Source organism: Indicator indicator, chromosome 24 (assembly GCF_027791375.1).
Source record: "Indicator indicator isolate 239-I01 chromosome 24, UM_Iind_1.1, whole genome shotgun sequence".
Taxonomy (NCBI): Eukaryota; Metazoa; Chordata; class Aves; order Piciformes; family Indicatoridae; genus Indicator; species Indicator indicator.
The window spans coordinates 13853220-13872432 of NC_072033.1; the positions used below are offsets into that span (position 1 = coordinate 13853220).

Below are 19213 nucleotides of genomic sequence, written 5' to 3' on the forward strand. Positions count from 1 at the left end.
GATTTTGGAGAAGTTATGAGATGAGAACTATCAAAAGCTATGAAGTTGGATTACCTTGGAGCTTACATTTTATCACTTCATAGTGTTGTACTTACGGCTGGGAGTTTCAGCTTGGGTAAATCATGCTGCAGGGGGGACTAGGTGCAAGTCTGTCTTATGTCTTTTTAGTACCTGGGACTATATTTTTGCATGTACTTACTCTGATAGGAAGTTTAAAATGGAGATTGCACAGGAAACAGACTGCCCTGTTCCCAGATTCAAATGATACACAGAAAATGCTCTAAGAGGTCTGTGGCAGGAAAAGGGAAGCTCTCTTTTCTCTCTTCAATTCTTCTATTCCAGCCTAGGATAGTTTGTGACCCTCTCTTCTAACAAGGTACAGGTCAGATCCAGTCTAAACAGTCATTTAACTTCCTCCCCTTTGACTTCTCTAGCTGCTTTTCATTATCACATAGCATGACACAATTTGACACTCCAGCCTCATGAAGACTCTCAGAGCTTTAACATGACATGGCCAAGTCCATTATCAGCATGTTTGCCACTGCCTTCATGAATATAACTGTACAAAAGACAAATTCTCTAAGGCTTCACCACTGAAGGAGGAAAATTAGAAAATCAATCAAAGGTGAGTGGTGTAAGCTTTGGTCTGCACTTGGGATTAGTGCAGACAAAGTGCACTTTTATACCCAAACCAGGGCCACACGTCAGAGCACTGAGCACTCTTTACCAGGCTGGCAAGGCCAATCAATGTTCACAACATATCTTGGTGCTTTACTACCTTCATTTCTCACCATTCACCTGCAGACTTACTGCTGCATGGCTGGCAAGCACAAATCTCTTCACTACTGTGCTGTTTTGTCACCTTGGTTTCCTTCCTAGTCGATAGCTTCCTTCCACGGCTGCTCAATTAATTCCAGTTTGGATTTGCCTTGATAAAGGAAATTGTGAAATAGATGTATATGGCTCTCTGTGTCTAGTTAGTTCCCCCTTGTGTGATAGTTAATTGCTAGTGAATGGATCCCCAGGGAGGAAGAAGTTTTATTTGCTTAAGTACAATGTAATATGCCAGAAATGGGTTCTATGAATGGAAATTCAGGCTTCCTGTGGCAGGTGGGATTGACACAGCATGATGTGGGGCTTCTGGATCTCTGTAGCTGGCAAGTTGCATCACACTCTATGTAGGAGGTGATGAGGACTCAGAAAAGGATCATAGAATCATAGAGTTTAGTTGAAAAATACCTCTGAGATCGAGACCAACCGTTCTTTAACGCTGCTAACTCTGCTGCTAACTCAAGTCCCTCAGCACCACATCTGCCACTTTAAAAAACCTTCAGGGATGGGGATTGAAACACCTCCCTGGGCAGCCTGTGCCAGCATTTGAAAACCTTTTCAGTCAAGAAGTTTCTTGTTATGGCCAACCTAAACCTCCTCTGGTGCAACCTGATGCAATTTCCTCCTGTCCTATCACTTGTTACTAGGTAGAAGCAACTGATCTCCACCTGACTCCAGCCTCCATTCACAGAGTTGTAGAGAGCCAGAAGGTCTCTCTTAAGCCTCCTTTTCTCCAGGCTAAACAACCCCAGTTCCTTCAACCACTCCTCAGAAGACCTGGTGCAGTATTTGCTTAAATCCTGAAAGTGCAGTACTCTGGGAAAAATATAGAGGAAATGTCCAAATGTTTACTATGGATCTTCAGTGGAGTACTGTGTCATACTTTTAGTTTCTTGATCAAATCTTTACACCCCACATTTCAGACATTCATGTCTGATTTGCATCCAGTCCTTTGAGTCTGTAAAGGTAGATTGTGTTCCATTCCCAGAACTGTTCACAGGTCTAGTTTGTGTTCAGGGGGTTCACTTCTGTCTCTAAGCCTAGCAGCTCTGGCTGGTCTTCATAAAGCCTGCTAATACTTATGGCTTCAATGTGGAATTTCTGATAATGTTGAACCTCTGCAGCAAATCTGAGACAGCAGTTTAGCTCTCTTAAAATACAGCCTTATGTTCCCTTGCAGCTGGAAAACTTAACAGAACATTGCCACTCATTTTTTTAATTAGGATTCTCTATGGTTTCATTAATCACTGACAGTTGTGGAACGATGAAACTTCTCTCCACACCTGGAACCTGCAAAGAGAAACCTTGGTGCAGTGAACCAGAACATCTTCCTTTGGAAATGCAGGACTCTGGGGAGAGCTTGATTTGAAGAAACATTCTGTGTTTGGTCAAAAAGCTTGATTAGGCGGAGGGAGAAGTGCTGTAGGAGCTCTGCATTGTTTCAACCCCTCTGTACGTGGAGGCTTGGTGCTTATTTGGTGTTCTCGTCGGCTCTGCAGCCATTAGCCGTGATTGTTACAGTGAAAGGAACGTAATTAACAGCTGGATGCAAAACAAGAGTGGCAGATTGCTGCGAAATCAGATCGGAGCTTTCTGCCTGCCTTTGTGCAGCAGGGTGCTTGTTGTTTGGGAGTTTGAATGAATCCCTGGCGCCCGCTGAGTTCTTTGCCTGGGTCGCTTACATCAAGTTTGGTCACCCTGGTGTTGCTTCCAGACAGGGCTCTAAAGAGAACATGTGTGAAACAGAGCAGTGTTCAGCTTTGTTAGACAAAACGCTTCCCAGGAGTGTGAATTCCTCTCCTAGGGGCTGGTTAAAGCCAGATGCTGAGCTGAAGTGTGTCAAAATTGGAAGCAAGAAGGTGGGGTAGGGGAAGAAAAAGGAAAGAGAAGCTGTAGGCTCTGTAGCTGTGAGGGTGAGAAGTTAGTTACTGTTTAATTGTTAGAAGGAGCTAGCACAAGAAGTGACATGGGAAGAGGAATGGGCAACTGGCTTGGCTCTGCTCTGGCAGGATCCCCACACACCTTGTCACAGCCATCCAGGTAGTTAATGGATGTTTGGTGGTTGTCCTGGTGCCACCTGCCACAGATGGCTGCATGATAGAGCATGAAGTTTTCCTTGTCTGCAAAACCTTCCTCAGCTCAGCCCCTTTAAAAGAGAAACCCTTGCAGCATTTGTCCCTCTGAAAGGTGAAGCCAGGGGGGCAACACAGTTGCCTTACCCTCTTATCCTGACTTAATAATCAGAGTTAGATGTTGCAGGTTTTATTATCTGGGTTGTTGTAGGTGACAGTCTCTGGTTCGTGATCCAGCAACAAAGTGAAATGCAGAGAAATCTTTGGCTGCAGTGTGAAACCTGCCTGAATCCTGAATTTTCGAGCAGTTCAGAAACCAGAGCTTCCCAAAAATCCTTCCTGGAGTTGCACTTTACCTCACTGAGCTAAAATGAAATCTGTAACTGCACACTGGCAATCAGTAACTCTTGGCCACTTCTCCTCTAAATGGGAGATGAGGCAGGAGCCTTTGTAAGGCAGGTGGAGATGCTGGGGGATGCTGCCAGCTGCTCCTGCAGCCTGGTGCTCCAACAGGTGAATGATGTTTTCAGGCCAGAACTGTGAAAAGCAGCACCATGGGAATCAATGAGAATATTCTTTTTGAGGGAATGATAGACTCTACAGAGATTTTTATTGATTTTTTTTTCCTCTCTAATGACTTGTACTACATGCACAACCGGGCAGTTCATTATTATCAGGGGACTTCAAGCTGGATTTTTAGATGCTGACAGGTCTACTCACAGTACACAACATTCTTCTTCTGGAACATTTTGGAGGTATGAATAGAGCTGCCAGCAGAGAGGTGGCATTCATCCCTGTGGATATGGCCCATGAAAAAAACAGTGAGGCACTTCAGCACAAGCCATGTTCTGAAAAATGAAGTGGCACTGAGGCTGCCTGCATTGCTTCTGTGAACTACTAAACAGCTTTGAGGAGCTCTGTGTTCAGTAGGATTTTGGGTGTACAGTTCTGTTCACTTATGTCTACTCCTTTGTAATCTCATGTTGGAGATGCTGGGTCAGAAAGAAATCATCTGTGGAAGCACTTGGCTGTTTGTTAGCCCCTGTTTGCACATCCAGTGCATCAAGAAGAGCATGACCCAATGGGCTGAGGGACATTCACCTTCCCCTTTGCTCTGCCATAGTGAGGCCACATCTGGATTACTGGGATCGATTCTGGGCTTCCCAGTTCAAAAGAGACAGAGAAATACTGACAAGAGTCCAGCAGAGGCTACAAAGATGCTGAGGGACCTGGAGCATCTCTGTGAGGAGCAAAGGCTGAGAGCCCTGGGGCTGTCTAGCCTGGAGATGAGCAGCCCCAGAAGGGATCTGAGCAATGCTCAGCGAGAGGTAAATGGAGGGAGACAAAATTCTATTGCTGTCTACAACTAGCTGAAGGGAGGTTGTAGCCAGGTGGGGGTTGGTCTCTTCTCCCAGGCAACCAGCACCAGAACAAGAGGACACAGTCTCAAGCTGCACCAGGGGAGGTTTAGGCTGGAGGTGAGGAGAAAGTTCTTCACAGAGAGAGTGGTTGGCCATTGGAATGTGCTGCCCAGGGAGGTGGTGGAGTCACCACCCCTGGAGGTGTTCAAGAGGGGATTGGACGTGGCACTTGGTGCCATGGTTTAGATAGGCATGAGGTGTAGGGTGACAGGTTGGACTCGATGATCCTTGAGGTCTCTTCCAACCTTCTTGATTCTATGATTCTAAAAGGATGGGGCCAGACTCTTTTCAGTGGTGCCTGGTGACAGGATAAGGGGTAACAGGCACAAACCAAGAGGTTCCATCTGATTGTGAAGGAAAACTTTGTTGTGAGGGTGTCAGAACCCTGGGGCAGGCTGCCCAGAGAGGTTGTGGAGTCTCCTTCTCTGGAGAGATTCCAAACCCACCTGGATGTTGTGATCCTGGGCAAGCTGCTGTGGGTGCCCCTGCTTTAGCAGGAGGGTTGGACTAGATAATGTCTAGATGTCCCTTGCAACCAACACCGTTTTGTGATTCTGTGATCTTGGGCTAGACTATGTGGACCTGAAGGGCAACCACAAATGGTGTATCTGAGGACAGGAGGTCTCAATGGTGTAGGCAGGTGGCTGTTCAGGCAAGGCAAGAACACTTTAACTGATGTAAAGTCAAAACACTAGTAAAGGCAAGAAGAAATTGTGCATGTGAAAACAGATGGATGAAAAAGCTCCACTTCTTTTGTTGTTGTTTGTAGTCTGTAAACAGTGAGCTGTCATGTTATAAGAAAAGGAAAAGAAAAAAAATCCCTTGCCCCTTTAGGTTGTGAAGATGCAGCTGTCACATGAGCATATGTCCTGCTGCCCTCAGAGCCCTCTTCTAAGGAAAATTGTTCCCATCCAAACAGAGAAAAGACAGAGGCAGAACATCTCTGGTTCTCATCCAGTGTACTGCAGTGAAATGTGTGTTTAGAAATCCAAGTGATGAGTAGACAGCATCAGCTCCTTTGCCTCAAAAAGGAGAAACAAACAAGCTCTATTAAAAGAAGGTTTCAAACCAGGCTGAAGATTCTGAGGGGTGCTAAACCAGGCTCAGGGGGTGTGGGTTCAAGTCGGGTGTGTTGGCAGGCAGGGTGGACCCAGCTCCTCAGCACACTGTCCTCTTCAGAGAGTCTCCAGCTGATTCCAAATGAAGGTCCTTCCCTCCAGAAGAGTCTGCCAGCTCTCTCAAACACAGTCCTCATATGATATATGGCCATGGTAGAGCAGCTTCAAAATTCAGCCAGGGCTCAGCATTGAGTGAGGAAACACCATGATCATGTTTTATTCATGTGGAAGGAAGCTCCAGCAGACAGACTCATGTAAATGCGTTCTAGTAAGCATGCAGATGGGCTTAAGAGGCAGCAAGCTCTCTGGATATGAAAGTGTGTTGGAAAGTGAAGGTTGGATCAAGAGCTGAAGGACACATTCATGTGGTGCATGAGGTCTTGGGTGACAGGTTGGACTTTGATGATCCTTGAGGTCTTTTCCAACCTTGTTGATTCTGTGATTCTGTGTGTTTTCCTATTCCAGGGGTTTGGTTAAAATATGCCCACATTGTTCTGGTAGTGTTTGGATGTTTGCCTTAACCTGGCAGTGATACAGAGCTGAAGCAGGTAGCACTGCTGGTCCCTGAGATGAACTTATTCCTGTGACTTCAGCTGTAAAACTAAACAGATATCTTATGCTGAAGAGGGTCTGGGTCATCATTAAAGCTCTCGTGCACACCTAAAGCCTTGAAAATCTTCCACGAGGTTGATCTGTTCTTCCAAGGAACAAGTGATAGGAAAGAGTTGCACCAGGGGAGATTTAGTGAGGACAAAAGGAAAAACTTCTTCACTGAAAGTGTTGTCAAGCTCTGACACAGGCTTCCCAGGGCAGTGGTGGAGCCACCATCCCAGCAGCCACCTACCCAGCTGTGGAGATGTGCTGAGGGACATGGCTTAGTGGTGACCTGGCAGTTTTACTCTATGATCTTAAAGGTCTCTACCAACCAGAAGGACTCTGTGATTCTGTGACCATAAGACGGGAGTTAGGTGTCACAGCATGTGAAAGAACGTTCAGAAACATCACAGAAACTAGAATTTGTGGAAATTACTTTTGTTTGGTTTTCTAACACTTTCTGAGTTGTCTCTTTATTTTGTTATTTTTCTTGTGATTGCTCTAAGCCATCTGGATGAATAACTGAGAACTACCTATGCTGTCTATTCCTGCTATCCTATTGGCTAAAGAGAAGGATCTTACTTCAGAAAGCACCTTGACTGAATCAAAAGTAATATTTTTTGAGAAAGCAGATGTGAGAAAATGGCTTTACTGGGTTTTGGAGGGAAAAAAAAGTCTAGTTATTGTTTTTCTTGGTTGAAATGTTCATACAACCTCACAGCTATTTGACCTCACAATTCCCAGCATCCAAAAAAAAAAAATAGAGGTCATTTAAAGAGATCTCATTCAATGAGACACCAAATTGATGAGCAGTGGGTTGATCAATGAGGTGACTGATGGAAATCCATGGAATAATCAGCCCTAATCATGGAATATGGACTAAGTTCAAGTCTTTAGACTTTAGCATCCTTAGTATCTGGGTGCCTGCTGCCTGTGCAGGTTTCTTTTATGTTTGGCTTCTCAGAAGATGCAAGTTGAAGTTCTGAAGTCCAGCTGTCTTGCTCCTCCAGTGATTGATTGCCCTTGCTTTTGGCAGTGCCAGATCATGGGCTTCTAATAACTATGACTGTCTGTGCTAAATGCAGCAATTAGTAAACGTGGATGCTAACAGAATGCTCTGCACCCTGTCTTCTCCAATTACCCCGTGGGAGGGGAATGTGCTGGAATGTGCACATGCTCAAATGAGATCAGTTACAGCATCAGTAACAAGAGCTCAGGTTTTCTTTTCTCACCTCCTCTTTTCTCTTTGTTGAGTAATTTCTCCAGATTTTTTTTTTTGTTGTTGTTACACTTTGAAGCTAGCAGAGGGCAACAAATACACAAGAAAATGTTTCTCAACAAAATGTGAGCAAGTGGCCACCTCCTTCCAGGCTGCAAAAGTGCTGTCTTGACAGTTTGTATTTTATTTTCCATCCTGGTTTTCCAGGTCACCTTGTCGTAAACTACATCAGGTTCTGTCTTACAGTTCCCAGCATTATGTGCTGGGGCTGTGCTCTGAAAATAAAGCTGGGTTGTTCCTGCTTCATATATCATCACTAGCAATAAAGATTTTGGATTTCCAGAGTAGCTGCAATTGGAACTGATTATGCACAGGGCAGAGATGAATGGGGAGCTCTGCTGTACAACTGCATTGGCTTTGTGGTGCTGATGGTTGTAAGGTTGTGTAAGGCAGATAAATTTTGACAGAGAGGAGTGAGTGCACCAAAGAGAGATGCCTCTGATTTACTGGGATAAACAGAGCTTCAGTCCCCCTTGAGGATCTGCATAGCTGGGTGTGGATGTCCTCCATAGACATGATGTGCCCTTGGTGATCCAAGAGTTCCTTAAGAGAATTTGAAGGCAAAGTCAGAGAGACAGTTTGCCCTCCTGATGAGTATCTCTCTGTTTCTAGACTACACACAGACTTGCTTATATCCAGAGAGTGTGGCTGACTGGTGTCTTGAGGCATGCACAGAAAGGGACCCAAGGGAATCACTTTGTTTCCCAGTGTGGATCCTGTAGCTGTCCCCTTCCTATGTGCAGCAGTGAGGAATCATAGAATCATTTTGGTCGGAAAAGACCTTTCAGACCATCAAGTCCAACTGTCAACCCAGCACTGCCAGATCACTACCAAACCAGGTCCCTCAGCACCACATCTACACAGCTTTTCAATCCCTCCAGGGATAGGGACTTCACAGCTACCCTGAGCAGCCTTTGCCAGGGCTTGGCACCCCTTTTGGCAAAGAAATTGTTCTTCGTGTCCAACCTACACCTCCCGTGGGACAGCCTGAGGAGAAAGGCACGATGGGGTGGTGTGTTTCTGCTTAGGCCAAGGAAGGTCTGTCACAGGTGGAAGAGATGTTCTCCAAATCCAGACTTTCACAGTGTTCCTCTTGCTATTTGAGGCTGGAATGGGATTCTCGGTGGTGCATTTGCTAGGCTGTTGTTCACAGAGCACAGGCAGCATCCATATTAATGTGGCATTGTCACAGACAGTAATTTATGCAGTATTCTGTACACCTGAGACATGCATGAGAGTCTGTAAAGACAAAGTGCCACCAAAACCCTGCAGCAGATTACTGCCTGACAAAGTCAGCTTTGGAACCAAAGCGCAACACCTTAAGGTTTGGACAGCAGTTGTGCCCTGGCCAGAAGCAACCCATGCCAAATATGGGCTGTAGAACGAAGACCTGGGGACACCAGAAAGGCTGTGTTTTCAGCAGAGGAGGCTTCAGAAGGTTTGAGTTATTAGTTAAGCCAAATACAACATTGCTGTTGGGATCCAAGCTGCTGTTTGTGCAGATCTGCAGGCTCCGAGGTGGACCGAACAAAAGCGTTGGGTTTTAGCCCAGCTCTGCAATGAGCGAAGCGCTGATGTGAGTTGTGTCTGAAAAGCTGGTTTGGCAGAGCCAGCTGTACAGCCTGCTGGTTTGCTTCCCAGACAGAGCAGGGAGCTGAAACATTCCAATGACTGTTTGCCATGTGTTTAAATAAATACCCAATTTGCAAAATTTGCCATAACGGTACATGAAAACGAGCTGTGGAGTTGTGCGTGCTTCTGACCCAGGGCTTGCTGCCTGTTGCAGAGCAGGTCACTTCACTGGTAAATTCTATTAGTTAATAAGGCAGTTCCATGGGACCCATCACTCACACTGAGTGTGGAAAAACATCTTGTCATTCTTAGCTTCTCAACAGTTAGAGCAGCAGCTGTAGGCAAGTCCATTAGTACAGAGTGGTTTACGCAACTAAAACTGCTGCCGCCGGTGTTTTCAGGGGTGAAGTGTAAGAAAAATGCTCATCTGCTTTCATACCTTTTTAAAGGACTGTGTGTTTATTGCAGACAGACAAATTACACACCTTGATGTTTTCCTTTATGGTGTTTTTTTTTCTTTTCTTTCTTTTTTTTTTTTTGCCTTCTATTTTTCAGGAAACAAAAATCAACTGTGTCCGGCTGGCGACGAAAGGTACGTGGGTCTCTTTTTCCTACAAAGCACAATGCCCATAAGGTAAAAGCTGCAGTGGTGACACAACTTGGTTACAGTCCAAAAAACAAGCCTCTTTTTTACCTTTTTAAAGGAATATTACAAAGGCAAGAACAACAATTTCCAGAACCACTCCACAATACGTGGGGACTCTGTTATTTTTTTGAGATGGGGTATCTGTCTCCGTGGTTCCTTCTTTCCCTTGTTCTGTTGACAACTTTCCTGTCCTTGAGGACTATCATCAGAACATCACTGAAAATGCAGCATTAACTTCCCCTTAAATTCATGCTCTCTGCAACTGGATAAAGTAGGGAAAGAAGAGGAGGTCTTATGTTATGTAAGCCTAACTTTGACCACAGCAGGGCTCAGTCCTTACATCACATCATTTTCATGCTATAATTCAACAAACTAGTAGACCACCTCCCTTATTTTTATTGCAGTTGGTTCAGACTAGACCAATTAATATGTCAAATAAACCAGACTGAGCCAACCTGAGACAAGTATTGTTAAGATGCAGTGGTCTGATCCCCAGTTTGCTTCACGAAGTGTAGCTCTTGAGGGACCAGTGATGACAGTGTCTGGGTTACTTCTTGGAGCTTAGAGCTGCTTTTAACAACTCTGCTAAGGACTTCAAAATCACCCCAGGAGCTACTTTGTCAGCAAAGGTGTCAGAAACCAATTTGCTTGTAACCCAGAGGAGTAGCTATAAAAAGACTTCCTCAACGCATGTCGCAGTCTCAAACTGAGCTGTAAGGAGATGATAGCTTAATTGCCATAGGCCCTGCTACAGGTAGCTCTCCATTTCTACAACTTAGGGTTTCCATCCTGTGCTCTTGCTGCTTTCCTGTAAGGTGAAATAACTGCATTACTGCCTGTGGAGTCTTTAGAGAGTTAGACAAAATTGGCAGGAACCCATGAGTTTGAGGCATCAGCCCATTTTCCCCGTTCCTCTCACTCCTGTCTAGTGGCAGTAACAGAAGTTAATGAGTGCTGGATGCTTTCTCTTGATCACTTCTGCATCTGCACATTCTGAGGAGATGTAGGGTTCAAAGAAACCCCAGCCAATAGCTGAGGAGCAGAAAAAGACTTTCCATCTTCTTATGAAGACATCCCCCAGTCTGGTAGAGAAAGCCATGCACTGGGATGGCAGGTGCTGCTTGAAGTTCCCATCTCTGCAGCTGGTTTTGCTGCTGAGACCTGATAGGTAAACTGGTGGGGCTGGAAGCAGTTGTGTCACCACTGCAAGCCATTTCTCCACCTTTCCCCTTTCCACATGTGCTCCACATGCCCTCTTGTTGCTTCCCTTTTTCAAAGTTCCTTGTAACATTTCTATTTAATTCATTTCTCTGGGTTACCAACATTCCTTGTGTCCTAGCCTCCCCTCCTTCCACCTCAGCTTTTCCAGCTGTCAGTGATGTGACCATTTCAAATACTGTATTTTGGCTTTCTGGTGGCAGAAAGAGAGGGAGCAGTGCTGGGTAAGACCAGTATGGATGAAATGAGTTTCCCTAGGTTTTTCCCAGAGCATGACTAGAGGTCTCTTATGGGACCAGAGTAGCTGGATTCATTCATTTCTGGAAACCTGTACTTTCTTGTGCTTCAGCTGTTCTTTTTTCTGAAGCTGGTGGAAGAAATGTTGTCATTCCAGTAGGAAAGATATTTGCTGTGTTGACTATTCAAAGAAAAAAAAAATCCCAGCTCTATGTAGCTTGCAAATTCCTGTTGTTGAGTTACTTCTTGATTTGCAGTGTCTGATATGGGTACTTCAGAAAAGTGTCACCTAAGTGTTTGACCTTGAGCTGGCTTCCACAAACTGCTTTAATTTTCACTGACCAGGAAGAGTCAATAATCTACCCTCATTCTGTTGTTGATGAATGTTGTCTCCCTTTGAAAAGGGTTCTCTTACCAATATTAATTTGATAAGAGACATAAAAGGCTATCTAGAGCCTGTGGCTACCTAGAGCCAGCTGTTTTTGGTGATCTTATTCTTTAGGATTTTTCCTGATTGAAATGAATGGAAAAGGTCAAGAAATGATGTCAGTTCTAGTGTCTGTTCTCACTGACTAAATGGTTCTCTTATGTGGATGATAGAATTCTATATGGGGAGTGTGAAAATCTGGGAAAGTTTTGGGGGCTTTCCTTCTGTTTTTCTCTTGTCCTCACTCTGAATCACAGAGTTGTACTTCTCAGTGCCTGACCATTAGCAAGGATGCTGGAGTATGTGCAGCAGTGGCTGACTGATCTGCAGTTTTACCTCCTCAAAGGTCCAGTGTTGTCTGAAGCAAGGTAGCATCACAAGTGTAGTCCTGATAAGGTGACAGTGTGGTCCACTGCTGACACTTGGCTGCTGAAGGGTCTGGAGAACAGGTCTCATGAGGAGCAGATGAGGGAACTGGGATTGTTTAGACTGAAAAAGAAAAGGTTGAGGGAAGACCTCATTGTTCTTTACAAATTCCTGAAACGAGGCTGGGCTGAGGTGGGGGTTGGTCTCTTCTCCCTAGTATCAGGTGTGAGAGGAAATGGCCTGAAATTGTGCCAGGGGAGGTTTAGGTTGGAGCTTAGGAAAAATTTCTTTGTGGAAAGAGTGGTCAGGAATTGGAACAGGCTGCCCAGGGAGGTGGTGGAGTCACCATCCCTGGAGGTGTTCAAGAAATGTGTGGGCATGGTGGTCTTAGGTTGATGGTTGGACTCGATGATCTTAAAGGTCTTTTCTGACTGGTATAATTCTATGATTCTATGAAGTACGAGCAGCTGAGTAAGAGCTGAACAATACAGTTCCATGGTTTGGAGCTTTCCCCTAGTTTCAAATTAACACAGGTCCTGAGACTGAATTTCCACATCAGCCTGAAGGGGGATGTCACACCTACCTTCTCTCTGCTCACACTCACAGAACTGTAGTTCCATTGTGACCTGATCACAGGCTGATAGCTGGGATGTTCTAGATGACCTGCTGTGGCTGTGCTGTCTTCTGCCTGCTCATTATTGATTATCTTTAATGGCATTGCCCTGTACTTGCCTTTATTTGCATTCTTGTCTTTCTGAGGACAGAATGAGCAAACCTGTAGCCTGGCTCAAACAAGCTCATCTGAGCTGCTAGCAAAGGTACTGCTGTGGGGTCTTTGATAAGAATCAGGGGGAAAAAAGAGAAAACACAACACTTTTTTTGGAGTTGTGGCTAATCTGAGCATTGACAGCTTAAAAGCTCTGTGTTGAGTTGGTACCAGAGAGAAAGCATATTTTGTTTTGACGCAGGAAAATAAATACACACTGCTGGTGCCAGACTAAATGTGCTTTTTGGGATATAGACTTGATTTTTTCCATTCCCAGCCATTTGACACTGCAGTAGCTCCATTAGCAGTAGTGAAATCAGTTCTGATTTACACCAGTGACAGGAAGATTAGGATCGAGACATGTTTAAGCAAGGCAAGTTTGCTCCTGAAGTACTGGGTTAACAAGGGCACTAAATGTGAGTGTGGGAGTAATTAGGCAATAAAATGTGTTAGGCAGAGTGTTACTGGGGGATCCTAACACATTTTGGGTGTTGCTGCAAGGCACCTGTTCAGAAGCAGAGGAGCTTTAATTACTTGAGAGACGCATGAGGCTGTTCCACTGCTGCTACTTCAGCAGGCTGGGAGGCAGTTTGCTTTGTACATCCCATTGCCTCAAAGCCAAGAAAATGAAAGCAGACAACCCTTTACAAAGTGTTGTAGTCCATTAAAGAGAGTTCTAGAGATTTCTCAGTTTTCTCTCCTCCCTTTTTAGCAAGAAATAGACTGTTCAGATGGTCTCCTTTTGATGTGAGTACCTGCAGGAGCTGCTCCATCTCTCCTAGTCGTAGGATTCTGCCTGCTGCTCCGGTTTGGATGAGCTTGATTCTTGTGATGAAGAAAGAGTGAGCTCTCAAATCTTTGCATACTGGCTTATTAAATGTTAAGGGGAGGGGAGGTTCAGAGTGTCAGGGCACAAGGTTGTGACACCAGTAGCACATCCTTCAAGGCAGAGCTAGTAGTTACCCAACTGGGCAGGCATTGGAATAGGTTGCCCAAGGAGGTGGTGGAGTCACCATCCTTGGGAGGCATCCAAGAACTTGTGGATAAGGCACTTCAGGACATGGTTTGATGGCCTTGGTGATCTTAGGTTGATGGTTGGACTCAGTGATCTTAGAGGTCTTTTCCAACTGAAACAATTCTGTGATTTTGTTATTCTAACTGAGGAAGCACATCTGTTGGGCTCATTTCTCTCCATCCAGTGGCTCAATGTCAGAGCTGGCTGATGCCAGTGGCAAGGACTCATCACCAGCCCTTGCTGAGTGACATTTGACAGCCCATCAGAAAGCTCTCTGCCTTTGTCCAGTCTCTGTAGCCATTTCACACTTTGCCATCCTGTATTCAGTCCACAACCCTTCCGTATCTACCTGTGTGTTTGCTTTCACATTCATTGCTCTCAGATTTCTCACCACTTCCAGCCACAACCTCTCTCCTCACCTGGGCCACTCCTCTCTTTTAGATTACTGGAGCCATGTCACCTTTCACAGCATTCCTCAGCTGGATGCATGTCATTAGCATGAAACACTCTTTAAAAACAACTTTCTAATTAAACCTCAATTTACCAGCTCTCTGCCATGCCGTTTGCCTTCAGCCAGTTTGTTTATTGCTTTTGCCATTTTGCTTTCTGTGAATCTGTCCCATTCTTTCTGAATTAACTGACTTGTTCTCCCTGTTTTGAAGCAATGCATTTGTATCAACACTTTATTAGAGCAAATGGCAACCTCTCTTACCAAGAGGAGCGATTAGCTCTCGTGTTCTTAAAGCGCAGTAAATTAATTTCACAGCGCAATTGAAACCAAGGCAGAGGGCTCATTAATGCTTCCTTATCTCCTGATACTCATTTCTTCTTTCTTGAAAATGTGAGTTCTTGCAAATGAAAGAATGGAACTTTAATAATCATTCTGAGGTACATTTTTATTTGTTTCCTTTTGTGTTCTTTTTTTTCTTGTGCATGCTGCCTGGGGACGATTTTGCTTGTTCTTAGCAGTCATAGGTAGGCAACAGGTGACCACGCGAAACCCGCCCAGCCTCTTGAGCACAGGTGATTATCAGGTCAGGAAAAGGAGAGCTGTTCAAACTTCCAGCAGTCTGAGCAGCATCATGACTTCTTGTTTCATGTGTGGTTTGCATGGGAAAATACTCCTACAGTTATTCTAACTACAGTGTAAAGAGGGTGGGGGGCACAAGATGTGCATGTACAGAGGGTCGTCTGGAGGTCCAAACAGTACTTCCATCTCCATAGCAGCACCTGAGTGTGACTGAAGAGCCCCATGAATCCCTTGCTGGCCCTCTGCAGAGGCTGAATATCTCCCTGAGCATGCATGGGGATGACCTTGCAGATTTGAATTTAAATAGCTGTGGCATTTTCTGGGGCTAATTGCTAACACTTGCTCTTAGACAGCTGAGTCCTGTTGTTGAGGAAACAATGACAGGAAAATAAAAACTGGATTCTGCCCATCCTCTGTATAGAAACTTCTGCTGGAACCAGAGCCATTGCAGAATCAAGCCTCAGTAGCACTGGGTAACCCATTCACAGATCTCTATGTGGAGGTTCAGAACTTCTCTAGGGTTTTGCAGTTTCCACCAGAATGAACTTGAAGGTCTGTGCCACAAACTTCCCTTGTGTAACAACGGGACCAGTACTCCACAGAATTTAAATATAGAGAGGAAACCCTGTCAGCTTGTGGAAAGAGTTTCATCTACCTTAGCCTGATGTGCATAGAACAACATATTGGGGTGTGAGAGTTGTGTGTAAGACAAAAGGGAGGGCAAAGGAAATTAGTTTCTCAGTTTTGGGATGAATTAATTTTTTGTAGCGATGCTCCTCTCCCCATGCTGCATGGTTATGTTCCCGCACTGAGCTATGACTTCCTCACCCAACAATTATTTTAAGTACACATGAGGGCAGCTGTAGTGATACAGGAGCAAAAAAGTACCAGGATTACTCTGGAGTTCAAATGCCTTTAAGATTGAAAGAAATGGTCCTGCTTTTTTGTAGTGCTGCAGCACTGAAAAAGGGAACTTCCTGGGAGATGAGTGCTTAGTGATCCAGCAACCTCTGAAATGAACCTGGGTCTGAAAGGTGATCAGGGAAATCAGGGGGAGGAGACTGCATGAAAACCCCAGTAGTACATGAAAAGGGGGAAAAAAATTCCAGCTGCTCACACACAGGTTTGCTGCATATGGAAACTGTTCCTTTAGTAGGTCTTGCTCCCTCAAATTCCTTTGCGAGAGCTCTGCTGTTTTTTGAAATGTATTCTAGTTCTGCAGACAGGTAATGTGTTTTATAAACAGATCTAATCCCACTTCAAATCTGTTTGCTGTTGCATTTTATCTTTTGATACACTGGGTTGTTATTCCTTTGACAGGTTTATTCTGTTTTGTGCTATTTATTTCAGTGTTGCAATCACACTTTTTAAGTTGAATGAATGAAAATCTTGGGGTTTGGTTTTTTTTTTTTTCCCCTTTCCTTTTCCCCTGAACAAATCTCTGCCTTCTGATTTTTTTTTTTTTTTAGCACAGGTTTGTGTATCACCATAATTAATTGTTAATAACAGACTTAACTAAAGGGATTTAAAATGTTGAGTTTAGGGGCTTCCTTAACCCAGGGAGATAATGAACTAACTTTGAATTAGTGAGGACCCCAGTGCAAAACTGGATGAGGTCACAAGTGGCCTGGGTTTGATAACCTCAGCCCAGTTTCTAGAGGCCATTGTCTACCCTAGAGCTCTGTTGCACTCACAGACCCTTGTGTTGGGCTCACCAATTGCTCTAAGTAGTGGAAGGGAGGAGGCACAGTGTTTAAGGTAAAATTTGGGGTAGAGTAGACTGAAAATATCACCTCTGCAATTCAGAGCATCCACTGCTGGGGTGTACTGGGTCGTTTCAGAACAGAATAAAATTGATGATCACTGTGTGAGTCAAGTCCTCCTGGAATCAAACCAGGCATGGATTTTCCTGGGGTGCTGTGGAGGCTTGTTGTGCCCTTACAGCACCTGCCTGGTGTGAAAGGATGCTGTTGGGTCTGTGCTGTGTTTGGCAGGAAGAATGGTCTGAATGTCCTTTGAAGCTGTCTGCACAGGGCTTGAGAGATGGGGCAGAGGAGGGAGCAGCACAAGGGGAGGAGCAGGAGAAGGGCCATTAGGTTTTAGAGGACAGCAGTGTTAAATGTTCCTCACCTTCATACACTTACAGCACCTCATTTGGGTAATCTTCTCTGTTTCCTGATATCTGGAGATGCTTTCTAAGGTGTATCAGCTGCTGGTCAGGCACTGTCCATCACTTTAAAAGTTCTTCATAAACATTACCATTGTCAATACCCTTAAATAACCCTTCCAAAAGCATAACAACCCAAGGCTATCACAAATAACATCGTGCCTCTGCTTCCTTAAATAGATTTTTCAATGATCCAATGTTCAAACCCAGGATTGTTATTGATGCATTAGCTTCTCAGTTTCTTCCAGGCCCTGGACATTTAAAACACTATGTGATAGCATTTAGGATAAGTGACAATGGCACAAGAGAGGTAGGTGTGAGAGAGACTGTTTGCTAGTTGCACTGTAGAGGAGAAGGCAGATCTTCATTCAAGGCATGTCTGAAAGTGCTGCTTCAACCTGGCAAAGCACAGCAAGTTTCCCAGTACTGTCTGCAGCACACACAGAGTGCACACACAGACTCCCCAGTGCCCTGCCCATCTGGCTCCCTTTTTACTGGAAGGTGGTGAGTGTCCTGCTTTGCATGCTGCTCACCCAGCTCCAGGGGCAAGGCTTACCAGGCATGGTCTATATTGGGTCTATCAGAAAGGTGAGGACAATCTTCCTAGCAGGGCCTGTTGTGACAGGATGAGGGGTGATGGTTTGAAGCTGAAAGAGTCAGACTAGAAAGAAGACATTTTTTGCACTGAGGGTGGTGAGAGACTGGCCCATGTTGTCCAGAGAGGTGATAGATGCCCCATCCCTGGAACTATTCCAGGTCAGGTTGTTTAGGGCTCTAAGCAATCTGCTCTAGGTGGAGATATCCCTGCTGACTGCTGGGGGTTGGTCTAGATGAGATTTAAAGGTCCCTTCCAAGCCAAACCATTCTATAATTTCGTAGACCTCTGTGGTGCTTGAAAGACCTTTGACCAGCCAGGCTCTAAGAGTAGCCTTATCTCAGTAGCTGTTGCATGCCCACCTTTGGCCTTGGCTCACTGGTTTTGTAACTTTTGCAGCTGGTGTGGCTGTGGATTTTTATTGATAAGCATAATGAGAGCAGAGTAACTGCTTAGAGGGGACTGGCTGGTGCTAAGATTAATTAGCCTTTGTTCATGGGGTGTGATGAGTCCCCTCTCCATCCAGAGCATTGTCATGTGCTGTGAAGATTTGCCTCTATCAGTTAGAAGATTGATCTCACTGTGTCTGTTTAAGACCATAGAAAAGCTCAGTCACATCTGTAAATGTAAACTTCTGGTAGTGGGAATTTTACTTGTCTTCCATTTTAATAATTTCAAGCTAGTTTCTAAACAGCTCTGCAGAAGAGGAGAGTTAAAGTGGAAACACAAGGTCACCCTCTGAACCACTGCATCACTTGTAGGCATCACAACAGCTGCTCTTTGAACTCTTCTTTCAAGTCAGTGTAATAACCTTTCTCATGCTGGGGGAGTCATTTATCTGCCTTTAGCACAAATGAAGTGCCTCTGCTCTGGAGAGAGAGGAAGGAAAACAGGAGGAGAAAAGCAGAGCCTTTGTGGTGGATTTGCCTGGAATCTCCAGAATCAATTATCCCCTTGGTGCTATTTTTTAATTCTCATTCAGTATAATAATGCTTATCTTGGTTCCTTGCTGTGTGTTTACCCTCATCCTCCTACAGATTCAACCTGGATGCCTGATAATCCCTCATTAAAAAAAAATCTTCTCTGTCTTCCTCTCCAGAACTGTGGTTGAAAGCTTTTGGTTCCCATCATTCCTTCCATTCTTTTTGATATTTTTTTTTTTTAAAGACAAGGAAATGTCTCATTGTAGCCATAAGCCTCTACTGTTTGCAGTCTCCAATAGCTGGAGGGGGTGGTGATGTTGTGTGTTGTGATACTGTCAGTGGAATTAATTTTTTTATTGAATTACAACAAAGAAATATCCAAAGTGGAGCCTGCCTTCAGATTTGCTGAGCTGTTTGCCTCTGTTGCCTCATGATACATGAATGCACTGGCATCATGGAGAGATGACAAAATGGTTTGGGTTGGAAGGGACCTCCAAAGGTCAGCTAGTCCAACCTCCTTGTAGTGAGCTGGGACATCCTCCACTAGATCAGGTTGCTCAAAGCCTTGCCAAGCCTGACCTTGAATATCTCCAGGGATGGGGTTTGGGAAAGCAAAGTAAATGAGGCTGGTGGGAGAGGACTAAAATGTTGAGTTGGGTGATGGCTGTGAAAGGCAGATTGATGCCACTGGTCAGGCTTCTGGGGAAGTACATCTTGGACAGCACCTAAATGTGTCTCAGAAAGCAGGAGCCTGGTCTGGCAGGTAGTGCTCAGATAGGGAGTCCAAGGACCTACAGTCCTCACTTCCCTGGCTCTGTCTTCTGCCATCTGCCTTCCTTATTTAGAAAGGAAGCTTAGGGCAGAAAATTGTCCTCCTTCTTGTTAGTATGGGTAATGGGGTCCTGGCCCTAGCAGGGGCTCTGGGTGCCACTGAAA

General features: G+C 44.8%; 1 protein-coding gene across 1 annotated transcript in view; it reads left to right on the forward strand.

Moving 5' to 3' along the window:
- The window catches only part of PTPRT (protein tyrosine phosphatase receptor type T), a 419404-nt gene that overhangs the window by 327930 nt on the left and 72261 nt on the right, over window positions 1–19213 (forward strand). The window contains exons 13-14 of the mRNA XM_054391936.1: window positions 9443–9479; window positions 14529–14585. Of these exons, the coding sequence (XP_054247911.1) occupies window positions 9443–9479; window positions 14529–14585 (94 nt within the window). The remainder of the gene's footprint in view (window positions 1–9442; window positions 9480–14528; window positions 14586–19213) is intronic.